Here is a 14,752-nt window from a genome sequence, read left to right as displayed (position 1 = left end):
AAATAGTGTCCCTATTAACTGACACACGTTTATGGATTGTTAACCTCAGGGCACCAAATTCATTATTTTGTTGCCTGATGTATTTCCAGTGTCTACGTCACTTCCTGGAGAGAAGCAGGCCTGAGCAGACGAATGCATATTATGAAGCCATTACAAATTACTCTGCAAAAAAGCAGCACCAGAGAAAGATGTTCAAGGTACACCGCTAAGAAAAGAAAGCAAATTACAAAAGCTGCATGGGTAGCATAGTTCCATTTTAAAGTCATATACCTAAATTTATTTTTTATTAAAATAAAACTTAGAGAAATATGCAATAAAATGCTAATAGTAGGTAACTCGGGGTGGGATTTCAATTTATTTTTATTTTTCTTGCATGCACATATTTCCTACTTTCTCTACAAAGAACATGTATTACTCTGTATGGGGAGGAAGGTATTAAAATTTAACAGAAGATATTTTTATAACTTAATTAACTGGAATGTTCAGCAAGAAAAAAAAAATCCATTACTTTTCAATAGGAAACAGGAAACAGCAGGGGGGCAACGGACAGAAAGCAGGGCCCACAGAATCCTTCCAGGTTGGATTCAAGTCCCCATGTGCTACCTTCTGGATCTGCCATCTCAGGCACGTCTGTCATCCACAGGGAGTGCTGATCTTTCATCTGTAAAATGGGTCAATGACGGTACCCACGGGACATCTGAGCTCCCTCCTGTCTCTGGCCCAGACGGGTGCTTGATTCCTTGGATCTCAATGATTTGGAAATGTCAAGTCACCAAGGGTCAGGGACTAGTTCAAGGATCTAGTTCTTCCTATCTTCCCTTTCTCCTTTTCGTTTTTAAGTAATTAATTAATGTAACTTATTTGAAAGGCAGAGAGACAGAGATGGACAGAGAAAGATCTCCCATCCTCTGATTCACTCCCTCAAATGCCTGCAACAGCCAGGGTTGGGCTAGGCTAAAGCCAGGAGCTGGGGACTCAATCCAGGTGTCTCACATGGCAGGGACCCCAGCACTTGCATCACTAAGCTGGAATGTGGAGTTGAGCAGGGACTCAGGCATTCTGAAATAGGATGCGGTGTCCCAAACAGCGGCTTAACTGCGGCGCCAAATGCTCACCCCATTTCCTCTGTCAAGGGCAGGATGAGAAATACCCAGACACCCCTCACGTTGCTTCTGGGCCCAGGATCTGAACTGCAATGAGACAACGAGGCACTTGCCACAGTTTCAGATTTAAGGGGCACTGAAAAACCTCAATAATCAGGATAAGCATTATTTTAATCCAGTAGTCTCAAAAACAAGCTATGTAAATTCTACAGTGAACAAGTTATCAACAATTTTGATTAAGACAAGCCAAGTCTTCTTGAGCTTTCCTTTGTCTCGGGCCCCAGGAAAGCTTAGCAAATCACTGCTTCCAGCTCACAGACAGACCATAGGGGACCACCAATTAACAAAATCACTATTAATTACTTCTTCATTATGATTAATTACCCAAGTCATCCTGAGCCTCAGATCCTGAACTGCTTCCTCTTGCTTCTCTGGCTTCATTTAGGGCCCTGTCGGGACAGCAGCAGAGAATGGAATTGTCTGACTGTGCGTACTCCTTCCTTTCGTCCTTATGATACTTACTAGTATGATATCTACTTGCAACTGCTGTCTAATCACTGCTCTCACCTCACTGAGGCCCCGAGGGGCAGCTTTCTCTCCATTCTTTTATAGAAACAGAAAATGCCAGCAAAGCACGATTTCTACTCAAAAGAGCATTGAGCAGGCTTCCCAGATGTTGGAGCCCTCCCCTGACGCTCTCAGGGAAGGACGCACAGACCTTGGCACACCTGGTTTCAAATACAGGCAACAGCAAACAGGAGAAGGAAAAATCCTGACACGGTGGAATCAGGCAGGTGTTCAGTCCCACCGGAAGGTTTTTTGCTGGGGGCTTTGTATTACCAACCTATGGGAGTTTTGCAAGTGTTAGCTTACCCCCATGCAAAGTACTTCACACTGTTACAATCAGAGTTACTGCTAGTTAAAAACAGCATTCATCACATTTAAAATCTTGTTTCACTTGATGCTTTCATCTTACTTAAGACTCCCAGTTTGTTGGTAACCACAGATTCTAAGTTGCTTTAGCAAAGTAATCGCTAGAAAAATGTGATATTCTTATTGTGTAACTTTTAAGAAATCTCCCCTTTTCTCTGTTTGACTTGATGTGTGTGCTGTTTTTTGAGAATATGACTTTAGTTATCACAAAATGGACTTATAGCGAATTTGTTCATGTAAGCACTGGCAGAAATTTGTGCTCTTCCTAGCTACAGGCAAACAAACACCAGAGGACAAGGGTAGAGAAGGGTTATTGGATAACCAAATCTAAGACCTAGATTTGCTTTCAGTAATTTCAGCATAATCTGTCATAACGTGATATCAGAATGAACCTCACAACAGTGAAGAAATTCATTTAACGGTTTTTTTTTCCCCTTTAATTCAAGGAATGTAGCTCTCCACACCTCCCCTTCCTGCTCTGTGTTTTTGTATTGCTGTATTCTATAGAACGTTTGCCTAGTCTGAGACCACCATGCTGTACCAGATATCCAACTAGTACCAAACGTCCCAAACTTCACAGAACGTGTGCCTGACACGCCAGGGAAGAAGTCGTCATGGACATTCCGGGCTTAGAGACATGAGATGGAGAAGAACGAAGGAACCCAGCTGACAGCTGGAATTGACATGGCAGACATACGGCCCCAAGTGAGCCATTTCAGCCACGTCCAGTTGCTGGATCAATCTGCTCCAGCTAAGGCTCAGTCATCCAGTCATCCTGAAGTGGGGATGGACAGTCCCCGCTGTGCCCTGATTTCCTGACCCCTTATCATGAGCATCATAAAATGGTGGGTGTTTAAAAAATGCTGTGCGAGAAGAGAAACTAGAAACAAAAGCCGATACTGAAAAATAAGGAATAGTTGTGAACAGTTCTCAAAAGGTGATTCTTGGTACTCTCCATCCAACTTCTTCATTCCTTTCTCCATTCATTCAAGAAAAATGGGTTGTGATTGCTACAAGCTAAGCACTGCACTTAGTGCTGAGGTCACATAAAAATGAGTAGCTCTGTCCTCAGAGATGTCTAGTGTAGAATGGCAGTCAGACTAGTAAATAGTCACCCACATTGTGATATGATGTTCCTCCACAGTGAGGACTTGCAGAAGAAATTGATTTTACTGATGGTGAAGAATCAGCATTGCAGAGGAGGCTCCTGCTCAATGCAGATACGCCTTGATGCATGAGCAGTTTACCAGATGGCCAAACCATAGCATCTACTCATTCCCAACTCTTTAGATTTTGGAGCTAATAGTAGGGCTACAGAGAGCAACGTGGATCTGTTTTGGATGCTTCTGCTTCAATGGCTGCTGTGGTCTCAGAGTCTTGCTTTGCCTGGGAAAAGTATGGATTGCATAACCAGAATGTTTTTTTTCACAGGGGTCTTCTATTTCACCTGTGTGGTCAGTACAATAGAGAAGTAACAGCTTATGGAGTGCGTGGCATTATTCAACCTGGGCCTGTTCAGCACAGGAGTCAACGTCCTAGCCCCAGTAGACTGCAAGCTATGTTGTTGGTTTTGTTTTGTTTTTGTTTTGTTTTGTTTTGTTTTTGACAGATAGAGTTAGTGAGAGAGACAGAGAGAAAGGTCTTCCTTCCGTTGGTTCACCCCCAAATGGCCGCTATGGCTGGAGCTATGCCTATCCGAAACCAGGAGCCAGGTACTTCTTCCTGGTCTCCCACGCAGGTGCAGGTGCCCAAGCATTTGGGCCATCCTCCACTACCTTCCCTAAATGAAAGATCTCTGTGAGTGAGATCCCAGTGGAAAGAATGGGCCATCAAAGAAGGAGGTACCTTTCTCTGAAGGGAGGAGAGACTTTGACTATGGCCTTGTCTAAATAAGATCGGAGTTGGCGAACTCAAGAGGCTTCCATAGTCTTGGCAGCTTATGACAAGAGCCTCGGGTGATTACTGACGTCGTAAATAAGAATGTCAATAAGAATGTCAATTGTGAAATCAACAACAGGAGTCACTGTGCACTGACTCCCCATGTAGGATCTCTGTCCTTAATGTGTTGTACTATGTGAATTAACGGTATAACTAGTACTCAAACAGTACTTTATACTTTGTGTTTCTGTGTGGGTGCAAACTATTGAAATCTTTATTTAGTATATACTAAATTGATCTTCTGTATATAAAGATAATTGAAAATGAATTTTGATGAAGAATGGGATAGGGGAGGGAGTGGGAGATGGGATGGTTGTGGGTGGGAGGGAGGTTATGGGGGGAAAAGCCGCTATAATCCAAAAGTTGTTCTTTGGAAATTTATATTTATTAAATAAAAGTTAAAAAATAAAAGAAAACTGGGAGGTGATCTGAGGAGGTTCTAAATGGACTGAGAAAGTTCTTAGGGTTTTGACAGTATCTGGAAAAATGGAACTGGAAGCAAATAAACCATTCCAAGGCAGAGAAGAATAAGGGGCCCAGGAAGGTGAAAGCAAGCTCTTAGGCTCTCTTAAAGCTGCAGGTCTTTCCTAGAACTTGTCTCATAAAAATCCCTGATTTCAGCACTCATAATCATAGTCGACTCTTGGGCCAGAATCTACCTAACTGATGAGTGCCATCTATTCTGAATGGATGGAAAATCAACATATTTTTAATTTTTTTCAGACCATCATTTCAAATAGATTTCCAATCTCATCCCAACTGACTCACGTGGCAGAAACAAACCTATGTGCTTTGAGAAAAGAGCAAGTGGATAATACAGTAGAAGTAATGGAGAGAGACAGGTAGAGACATCAGACAGTTTACTACATTTTATGAGTACCAGCACCATCAAACACCCAATTTGGTGAAAATTTCAGAGTATATTTTTTAACACTGAGAAAAAGAGAAGTTGGGTTGTGCCATATCAGATCAGGTGTAATGACAATTATCAACATTTTTGTTCACAGATGACTTAAAACTTTTTTTTTTTTTTTTTTTTTTTGAGAGAGATAGAGAGAGAGAGCACTCCCATCTGCTGGTTCACTCCCCAAATGCCCACAATACATAGGGCTGGGGCAGGCTGAAGCCAGGAGCCTGGAGTTCAATCCAGGTCTCCCACATGAGTGCCGGGGCCTGCTGCCTCCCCCTCCAGGAAGCTGGAGTCAGGAAGGAGAGCTGGGAATTAAACCTGGGCACTCTGATGTGGGACTCAAGTGTCTCAACCACCGGGTTAAATGACCACTCCCATAGATGACTTTGAAAATATAACTATAGACCCACTGTTAAGGGGAAAAAATGCACATATGACCTATACATAAAATCTTACTCTATAACTCATTATGGTACTTGAGATGAAAATTAGTCACAACACTCATGATACAGCTCCCTAATCACTTAACTGCCATCAAATCTTTCTTGCATCTAATGTGAAGTTTCAAAAATCTAAGCCTCTCTCTGCCTTTTCTGTCTTATTAGCGTAAAAGAAGCTCAGTATAAAATTGGCATAATGGTCATAAGACACTAGGGATTTTATCATAACCATTCTTGCTTTAAGCTTGCTTTCTTCACAGATCATGGCATATGGTGCTGATCACCTTCCAACATCCAGGGGTCCCGTATGCATTTCATGCCCAAGCTGGACGATCATGTATTTTGAGCCTCCTTCTACGTGTGGCCCTATGACCAAGCTTTAAACAGTTACATGTAAGCACTGGATCTTCCAAAATATCTTCTTCCTTTCCTCTACCCTGTCGTCCCGAATGGAGACTCAATAACCTTCCTGGGCCATGAGGTTGTGGGTGAAGGGCAACACCATCTGTTGACTCCCCAGTAAAAGGTAAGTTTCATGAGAACAGGAGCAATATTCCCAGCATATAAAAAGTATGTGGCATGTGACATGAGCTCAGGTACTGAGTGGGTATGAAATCGGTGAATGAGTGAGTTTAATACCAAACCTGTATAAACACCATCTCAGCCACAGCACCGGCCCCCATCCATTCTTGATTAATACTCAGGCCCCTTGAATGCTGCTGCTCATCTTTGTAAGCCTCACTTATTGCCACTTACATCTCCCTGTCTCCTCCCTGCACCCAGTTATCTTCTCAAGACAATCACTTAGTACCCATGGCTTCACTTACTTTTCACAATCTCTGATGACAAGACAACTTTAAGTGTAGTTTTCATTTAACAGCTTTATTTTATGCAACACTTTATTTGCTAAAAGCATAAGATTCCAAGTAACTTCATGAAAGGAATCACTAAAAGAAAGTGATATTATTAGCGTGGACGTTTTAATAAATTTGTTCAATTATTCGTTTTGGTTTGATTTAGTGTGTTAATTTTGTAAAGCTTTTTTTTGTTGTTAATATTTTCACCTATTTGAAAAGCAGATCAGAGAGAGAGAGAGAGATTTTCATCTGCTTTTTCATTCCCCAAATGCCCACAACAGTCAGCACTAGGTCACATTGAAGTCAAGAGTCTAGAACTCCATCTGGGTAGCTGGATTGGAAGTGGAGGAGCCAGGATTTGAACCAGGAACTCCCATATGGGATGCAGGCATCCTAAGAGGTGGCTTAACCCAGTGATCTATGATGCCCACTGCCATGTGTGACTCTGACTGAGATACACAATGTTACTTTTTAAGCTTTGAGTTGGGATGTTACAAAATGGACTTAGCCTTTAGAAGTACTTCCTACTTCCAACCAGAGAGCTCTATTTCAATGTCACTTAACAGTGTCACAAGCTATCTTCTGCCCCAACCTCATTCCCTTCCTGGATTTTCTCAGGAGAAAGCCACCTCTGTCTACCCAGTTTCCTAAATTAGAACTTTAGCAGCCTTTTTGCCTCCCCCATCCAATCACCACATACTTATTATTCTATCTCTCACATGACTACAAATCCTTTAATTCCACTTCAGTCACAGTCATTGCCTTCAGTTTGAACCCTTGCTCCTTTCCTAGGGGAATATAAAGTCTCTCTCTCTCTCTCTTTTTTTTTGACAGGCAGAGTGGACAGTGAGAGAGAGAGACAGAGAGAAAGGTCTTCCTTTTTTTGCTGTTGGTTCATCCTCTAATGGCTGCCGCGGCCGGCGCACCGCGCTGATCTGGTGGCAGGAGCCAGGTACTTATCCTGGTCTCCCATGGGGTACAGGGCCCAAGGACTTGGGCCATCCTCCACTGCACTCCCTGGCCACAGCAGAGAGCTGGCCTGGAAGAGGGGCAACCGGGACAGAATCTGGCGCCCTGACCGGGACTAGAACCCGGTGTGCCAGCACCCCAAGGTGGAGGATTAGCCTAGTGGGCCATGGTGCCGGCTCTTTCTCCTCTTTTTAAAGAAGTATTTAGAAAGTTGAATTTACAGAAAGAGAGAGAGAGAGATCTTCCATCCACTGGTTCACCTTCAGATGGCTGCAATGGCCAGCGATGGGCCAGGGTGAAACCAGGAGCCAGGAGCCTCAGCTGGGTCTCACACATGGGTGACAAGGGCCCATACACCTTGGCCATCCTCTGTGGCTTTCCCCAGGCCATTAGCAGGGAACTGGATTGGAAGTGGAGCAGCCAAGATACGAACTGGCACACATATGAGATGTCAGGATTGCAGGTGCTGGCATAGCTTTCTTCATCCCCTCTTACTATGCAGAGTAACCTCACCACAAACACACTGGAGAGCCACTCAACTTCAAATTGTTCAGTGCCTCCGGTGTTTCCAGGATAAAATTCAAGCTCTTGGTCCCCCAGCATCTAATTTGGCGCAGACAGCTCTGGGGTTGTATCCCAGATTCAAGCACTGTCCAGCAGTGTGACCTCAGGAGACTGGACTCTCTAAGCCTTTGTTTTCTCATCTGCCTGAACTCACTGAGGACTGGGATTGTTTCACACATGTAGTGCCTGGCACACAGGACTTGAGCAATACTAAATCCAATCGAAGTATTGTCCTGGGAGAAGAAGGAATTGGTGCAGGTGCTAGCATGCCACCTGAGACATCCCCCCACCCCCTGTTGGCTGGCCCAGGTTTTGTCCTGGATGTAATTCCGATTCCAGTTTCCAGCTTGGTGTACACCTGGGAGGCAGTAAGTAGGTGATGGCCCAAGTAGTTGAGTCCCTGCCAGCCACGCTGGAGACCTGAATGGAGCTCTGGGCTCCTGGCCTTGGTCTGGCCCAGCCCTGGCCAGTGAGCCCTGGGGAGTGAGCCAGTAAATGCAAGATCTCTCTCTCTCTCTCTGTCAAATAAAGGAAAATAAGCAAACATTTAAAAAAAATCCTTCCTTTTTAAAGAAAGATCCTACTATGTAACGTCATTTCCTTCCAAGTCCGACTTCTACCTTTACGTTCACCATCAGGAATGGCCTGGCCCCACCCTAAGCGGTCACGTGATCCTGGGAAAGTTACTTCGCGTGTGGGTCTCAACTTCATTCTGTAAAATGGGACGGTTTTTGAGGGTTAAATGAATGTCTCAGTTGGAGGAGCATCGGGCGCATCGTGGCCAAACGTTAACGATTTGTTACCATCACCTTCAGCGAATCAGGCCCGTGGTCCCCCACTGTGGTTCTCGGTTTTGTTCGAGGAAACCTTCGTTGTTGTCAGTGGAAGGCGGCTGTGGGCGGGAGAAACAGGCGAGAACGCGGGGCTGGTGTGGCTCGCGTCCCGGCGCGGGGAGGGAGCAGCGCGGGCCGTTTCCCCGACGAGGAAGTGGAGAGGTGACGTGTCCTCAGGGCTCGCGCAGGACGCGCGGCCACAGCCCTTTCAGGGCCCCCGGTCTCTCCGAATGGTCAGCCGCGGGCGAAAGCCAGCACTTGGGAAGACCGGAGCGCAGCATTTGGTCACAGAAACGGTCGGCAATTCAGGTGCCACCAAGTTTGGTGAGCAAAGGAAAGCCGTCGGACTCGGAGAAACCGAGTTGCTGGCGGAGCAGGCGCTTTCCTCACCGGGGCTTTCTGCAGAGCCCCCCTGCCGAGGGCTGCCTCGACCAACGAACGCCCCCGGCGCTTCCCGCAGGACCGGAAAACTCTGGGCACCGGGCGATGAATGGAACCCGGAGTCCCGGACGCACCTCTCGAGGGGCGGGGCACCGCGCGGGGGCGGGGCATTGTGCGTCACGTGCCTGGACTCCCCGCGGGCGCGTGTAGGGAACTCTGGGCATGATTGGTTCCTCGTAACCAGGTGACCACAGGACGCGTTCCGGTTGGTAGGCGCCAGCCAGAGTGAGTGGCTTTCGGTCGAGAGGCGGCGGCGGAAGAAGGAGGGGCTCCGACCGCGCTCTCTGCCGGCAGTGGCTGCGTCTCTCAGCGCCTGGCGGGTCCCCACCCCTTTTAAATAAGCCGGGCTGGTCGCCGCCCTCGCAGACAAGTCGGCTCGAGGGAGGCGGCGGTGGCGCGGCGGCGGGGGTGCGGCCGAGGCCGGAGCCCTGCCCGGGGCCGGGCGGCAGGGCGGGCGGGCGAGCGGCGGGCGAGGCCGTGTCTCTATGCGCGCCGCAGCCCCGGCATAGCCCGGGGCTGCCGGTGCCGACCGCGCCATTGTTGGGGGAGGGGGCGGCTGCCGAGCGCCGCGGAGTCGGGGGCGAGCGAAGGCGCAGACGGTGGCGGAGAGGAGCGGAGGCGCCCCATGGGGAACACGCTGACCTGTTGCGTGTCCCCCAATGCCAGCCCCAAGTTGGGCCGGCGCGCGGGGCCGGCGGAGCCGGACTACGAGTCCGAGATCTACGAGGCGGCGGCCGGCGACGCGGTGGCTGTGGCGCCGGCACCCGCTGCCGTGGAGCCCACCGAGTTGGATTTCGGAGCCGGCGAGGGCCACCACCTGCAGCACATCAGCGACCGGGAGATGCCCGAAGGTGAGGAGGAGGAGGCGGGCGCACTCTGGCCTCCGCCGCCCCCCGGGTCCCTCGGGAGGCGGCCGCCGCCTCGGGTCCTTCCTGCCGGGAGCCGGCTTTCCCTGGGCTGGGCACCGGGGCTGAAGGCTGGCTCAGCTCCGCGTCCCCACCCCTTATTCTTTCTCTGACGATCTGTGCCGTTTGCTTCCCTTGGCCCCACGCGAACGTTCAGTGCTCTGTCCCCAACCCGGCCTGGGACCCTCCTGTGCGCGGCCCTTCCTGTTTGCAGCGTTGTTCATCTTCCCATGGGACCTTATCAAGACTTTTTGGGTACATTCTCTGCCTTTTCGCAAATGAAAATTGAAACACCCGGATTTCGGGGTGTGCATCCCATCTCCGCCCTCGCCCATCCTGATGGTGCCTAAGGGAAGGAGCCAGGTAAGGACCGAGGTTCCTGCCACGCACCCGTTGGAGTAGTGGATACCCCGCACAGTTCACACATTTAAATTCAGGCTAGATGTTGCTTCCGGTGTCTGCCTGGTGTTAAGTGGACTGTTTGCTGCCCCCATCCCCCGCCCCGTCGAAGCTGCCGAGTTCCTTCCAACTATCATTTGAACAGGAAAATATTATGAAGGGCTTAAAATAACTGTGAAAGGTGTGAAGCGCTACTGCCAGGACTGCGGGAAAGTGTGTGTGTGTGTGTGTGTGTGTGTGTGTGTGTGTGTGTGTGTGTTTTAAATCCGAGCAGTTTAGGCATGGAGTTCAGATTGCTTAAAAATTCCCGTTTTGACGGAAATCTGTGTGCAGCCCTCCTCCGATGACTTAACCGACTTCACGTACCTCGTCTGTTCTGGAGGAGAGGGTGGGGAGGTGTGGGAGTGGTTCCTCAGTGCTGCTCCAAAGTTTCACACGAGACAAATGCCCATCGAGAACTCTTGACTTGTTAAGGTCTGGGAACTAAAATGCCAGCCCCCGGCCGCGGTAGTGTTTGGTTCCCTGGCTCCCTCCCCTCCCTTCCCCCCACTTCCTAGACTCCGAGCCGAGTTCTTTACTGAGAATGCTGAGGGGGCTGGGCGGGGGAGGGAGAAGAGAGGAGGAACCACGTGTGTGTATGTAAAAACTTGGGCTCTTTTGGAAAGCTTTGAATCTAGGTAAAAATAATTCTGGCCAACACGGTGGTCCTGAATGACTGAGTGCTTTGAAGTAGAAAACATTGTAACGTATTTAAGCCCAGGTTGGCCCGTTTGTTTCATTTAAATGTCAGGGATGATTTCATTTCCAGGAGGAAAGATCTTAAAGGTCTTGTAATTTAACTTTCGTTGGGCTCTTAAGTTATTTAAAAATGAGAAAGATTAAGGCTCATGATGGATATTCCTGTGTAACTGGGAAGTACTCAGTTTTCAGCAGACTCAAAAATTGTGAAGGAATGAACAAAGGTATCATGTGAATTAATTGTACCTTTAAACACAGTGCATGTAAGTACTTGTGAAAACAGCACTCTACTGGGTGGTGCAAGGTAAGCCCCCAAGTGATTTTACAAACCAGGTAGTAGATGGGTAGTGATGGATTACAGCCCAAAATAAGATCTTTATAGACTTCTTTTGAGATTTACGGTGTATTTTCATGTGCATCTCATTTAACCCTTCCAAATACAAATAAGGCCTGTGCGTGATCTCCCAGTGTTGCTAACAAATGAATGAAGATCTGAAATGACTAAGCAGCTCCTGGATGGAAGAACTAAGGATTTCCCTGCTGATGCAGACTGACATGGCTGTGGTAGATAGGCCAAATTCAGTTCTTCAGAAACTTTAAGAACTTTTCAGGATGCATGTCATATGTCACCTGCAAAGTAGGTCTATCTCTTAGAACATTCCTGCTCTATTAAGAAATTTTTTTTGGTTTGTTTTATACAACTCAGAGGCAACATTTTATCTTGCCATCCTATATCTATATACCCATTCCCTGTGATGTATAAAAGCATGGATGACAGATGACTGCAACCTACCCAGCAGATAACTGTGGTGACGGATTTTAGAGCTTGTTCTGACAGTCCGGAGCTGCAGCTCAGAGGCCCCTGGAGGGAGGAACCTGAACAGGAGCCCTGAGGAGAACGAGTAAGGTCCCAGGCATTAGGCACAGGACTGTGTTGTGAGCACAGAACTTACCATTTTATGTTTGTTACCATGACAGTTAAATTTTTACCCAATTTTATTATTACTCAACAACTTTTTCCTACAGCGTTTTGAATTCTGGCTTTCGGAGCTTTGCTAATCTGCTGGCTAAAGTTGCTCTCATGTGACCCCTTGCTCGTCCTCCCTCTGAAGGGTGAGGGTACACAAGGGATTGGCAATGTGGTGTAGAAAAACCTCGGAACAATAGAGCTTTCCTCTTTTCAGTAGTTATTTTTTTTAAAAAAAGATTTATTTATTTATTTGAAAGAGTTACACAGAGAGAGGAGAGGCAGAGAGCAAGAGAGAGAGAGGTCTTCCATCTGATGGCTCACTCCCCAGTTGGTCGCAATGGCTGGAGCTGCGCTGATCCGAAGCCAGGAGCCAGGAGCCTCTTCCAGGTCTCCCACGCAGGTGCAGGGGCCCAAGGACTTGGGCCATCTTCTTCTGCTTTCCCAGGCCACAACAGAGAGCTGGATTGGAAGTGGAACAGCCGGGTCTCGAACTGGCACCTATATGGGATGCCGGTGCTTCAGGCCAGGGCATTAACCCGCTGAGCCACAGCGCTGGCCCCTTCAATAGTTATTTTAAACCCTCTTCTTTTCCCTTCTACTTTTTAAAACTTAATATTGATATGTTTGAAGTATAAAATTTAGAAAATACTGAAGTTATTTAAGTTCAGTGTACCCATGAGTCATGTTTATTTCTATTTTGAACCTTTTATATAGACGTAACATTTTATTTTACAAAAAAATAAGATCACACTATATTGTGCTGTTTTGAAGTTGTTACTTAAAGCAGTGAAGACAGAGAGGTTCCTGGAACAGTGCTTGACACGTAAGGTGTCGTTTATGCTAGTGCACTCTGCTATGACTTATGCTTTTTTTTTGGTAACTGGAAGTTACCATCAAATGGGTGGAGCCTCATTTATCCTTCCTTTGCACCTTTTAATAATAAAATCATATAGTCCCATTAAATGTTTGATTCTGGGACAGAGATAAAGACATCACCTCTTTATAGAATTGAGACAGTATACTTGCATTTTGATTTTACTTAAATCTACATGATGTCATTTTGTAGTTAAGACATTTTATTTATTTTTTGACAGACAGAGTTAGACAGAGAGACAGAGAGAAAGGTCTTCCTTCCGTTGGTTCACCCCCAAATGGCCGCTACGGCCGGTGTGCTGCGCCGATCCAAAGCCAGGAGCCAGGTGCTTCCTCCTGGTCTCCCATGCGGGTGCAGGGCCCAAGCACTTGGGCCATCCTCCACTGCACTCCCGGGCCACAGCAGAGAGCTGGACTGGAAGAAGAGCAACTGGGACAGAATCCGTCGCCCCCGGGACTAGAACCCCGGGTGCTGGCGCCGCAGGCGAAGGATTAGCCTAGTGAGCTGTGGCTCTGGCCTTAAGACATTTTAGTATTAAGTGTTCTCATTCTAAATAGAAGTTATCCTTGACTTTTTTATGGGGCATTAGAATTCCTCTTTTTGATTTCTTCTGATCTTCCTGGCCTGTCTTTTGTCTTTAATTCTGAATAGCCACCACTGTTAAGAGATGTCAAAGTCATGCTGGTCTTACATGATGGGTCAAGAAGCCGCATCAGAAGAAACTTAGATGGCGTGGGAAAACTGGGACAAACCACTCATTCCAGATACCCTACAAATGTTTATTGAGCACTGTTCAGTGGTTTAGCAGTGTTTCTGAGCAAGCAGTGGAACCTGAGGAAAAGCCTCTATCTCAGCTCTGATGCTCGCGTTCTGAAGCAGGTCCGGGTAGACAACATTTGAATGAAATCCAGACCATCAGGCAGTGAGGTGCTGGGAAGAAAGTACAGGGTAATGGACTGGGGAGGAAGGCAGTTGTAGCTGGGGTGGTGACAGGTGGTTGCTCTCCCTGAGTGATGTGTCAGTAGTGCTGATAGTGGGAGCTGAGAGAGAGAGAGGCAGGCTTCCATGCATAGGGATAGCTCATTTTGGAGTTCTCCTGGATGGTAACACTTGATTTGTGCGAAGCATAGAAAGACACAACGCAAACTGCAGCAAAATAACAAGGATGCCAGGAGGAGCACAGGAGTGCTTCAGAAAGTTTGTGGGAAGTGTGCATTATCTTTTAATTCTGTTTTTCAATGAACTTTTTTGAGTACCCTTGTATGGTAGGATGAGATTTCATATGTCTAGTGGGCCTTGACAAAGAATATGGCCTTTAGTTGTAATGGGAAACCACTGGAGAATTATAGGCAGGGAACTATGTTAATTCTTATTTAAAAAAAGATTGGACTGGCTGTTGTGTGAGAATTCACTATCAAGCCGACAAGGGTGGAAGCAGGGAGCCCAGCTGTGTGGCTGGTGCAGTAGTTCAGGGTGAGAGTCAATAATGGCTTGAACAAAAGATAAGGAGCTGAAATAGGCCGGTTTAAATAAGTTAACCTATGTGTAGGAAACAAGGATATGAATAGACAAGTCACAGAAAAGAAATGTAGATCCTTAAACAGCATTTCAAACAGAAATGCACTTGAAACCTGTAGTGCAAATTTTTTTCTTGCTAATGGAAAATCCAGAAAATGTGACAGGGTTTTCTTTGAGGCTGTGAAGAAAGCTACATTTATATATTGCTGATAGAAATGTAAAATGGTTTGCCCCCATAAAGGGGAATTTGGCATGTCTGACAACATTGCAAATGCGTTTAATCCAGAAATCCTACTTTGAGGAATATACCCTGAAGTTATAATCCACAGTTATTAAACAACATATGCACACATTTTCTGT

General features: G+C 46.8%; 2 protein-coding genes across 3 annotated transcripts in view; one reads left to right on the top strand and one right to left on the bottom strand.

Annotated features, from left to right (window-relative positions):
- Positions 1–6,185: 6,185 nt before the first annotated feature.
- The window catches only part of LOC138849203 (microtubule cross-linking factor 1-like), a 32,143-nt gene continuing 23,576 nt past the window's right edge, over positions 6,186–14,752 (bottom strand). Inside the window, exons 2-4 of the mRNA XM_070071595.1 lie at positions 11,824–11,919; positions 8,524–9,945; positions 6,186–8,426 (exon numbers count right to left, since the gene is read on the bottom strand). Coding sequence (XP_069927696.1) covers positions 8,756–9,945; positions 11,824–11,919 — 1,286 coding nt within the window. The 3' untranslated portion in view covers positions 6,186–8,426; positions 8,524–8,755. The remainder of the gene's footprint in view (positions 8,427–8,523; positions 9,946–11,823; positions 11,920–14,752) is intronic.
- The window catches only part of CCNYL1 (cyclin Y like 1), a 39,957-nt gene continuing 34,818 nt past the window's right edge, over positions 9,614–14,752 (top strand). For both annotated transcript variants that reach the window (XM_051848245.2, XM_051848244.2), the window contains exon 1: positions 9,614–9,839. In XM_051848245.2, coding sequence (XP_051704205.1) covers positions 9,614–9,839 — 226 coding nt within the window. The remainder of the gene's footprint in view (positions 9,840–14,752) is intronic.

Source organism: Oryctolagus cuniculus, chromosome 3 (genome assembly GCF_964237555.1).
Source record: "Oryctolagus cuniculus chromosome 3, mOryCun1.1, whole genome shotgun sequence".
Lineage (NCBI taxonomy): Eukaryota > Metazoa > Chordata > Mammalia > Lagomorpha > Leporidae > Oryctolagus > Oryctolagus cuniculus.
The sequence above is the reverse complement of the archived record's forward strand: the minus strand, read 5'-3'. Positions and strand labels throughout refer to the sequence as shown.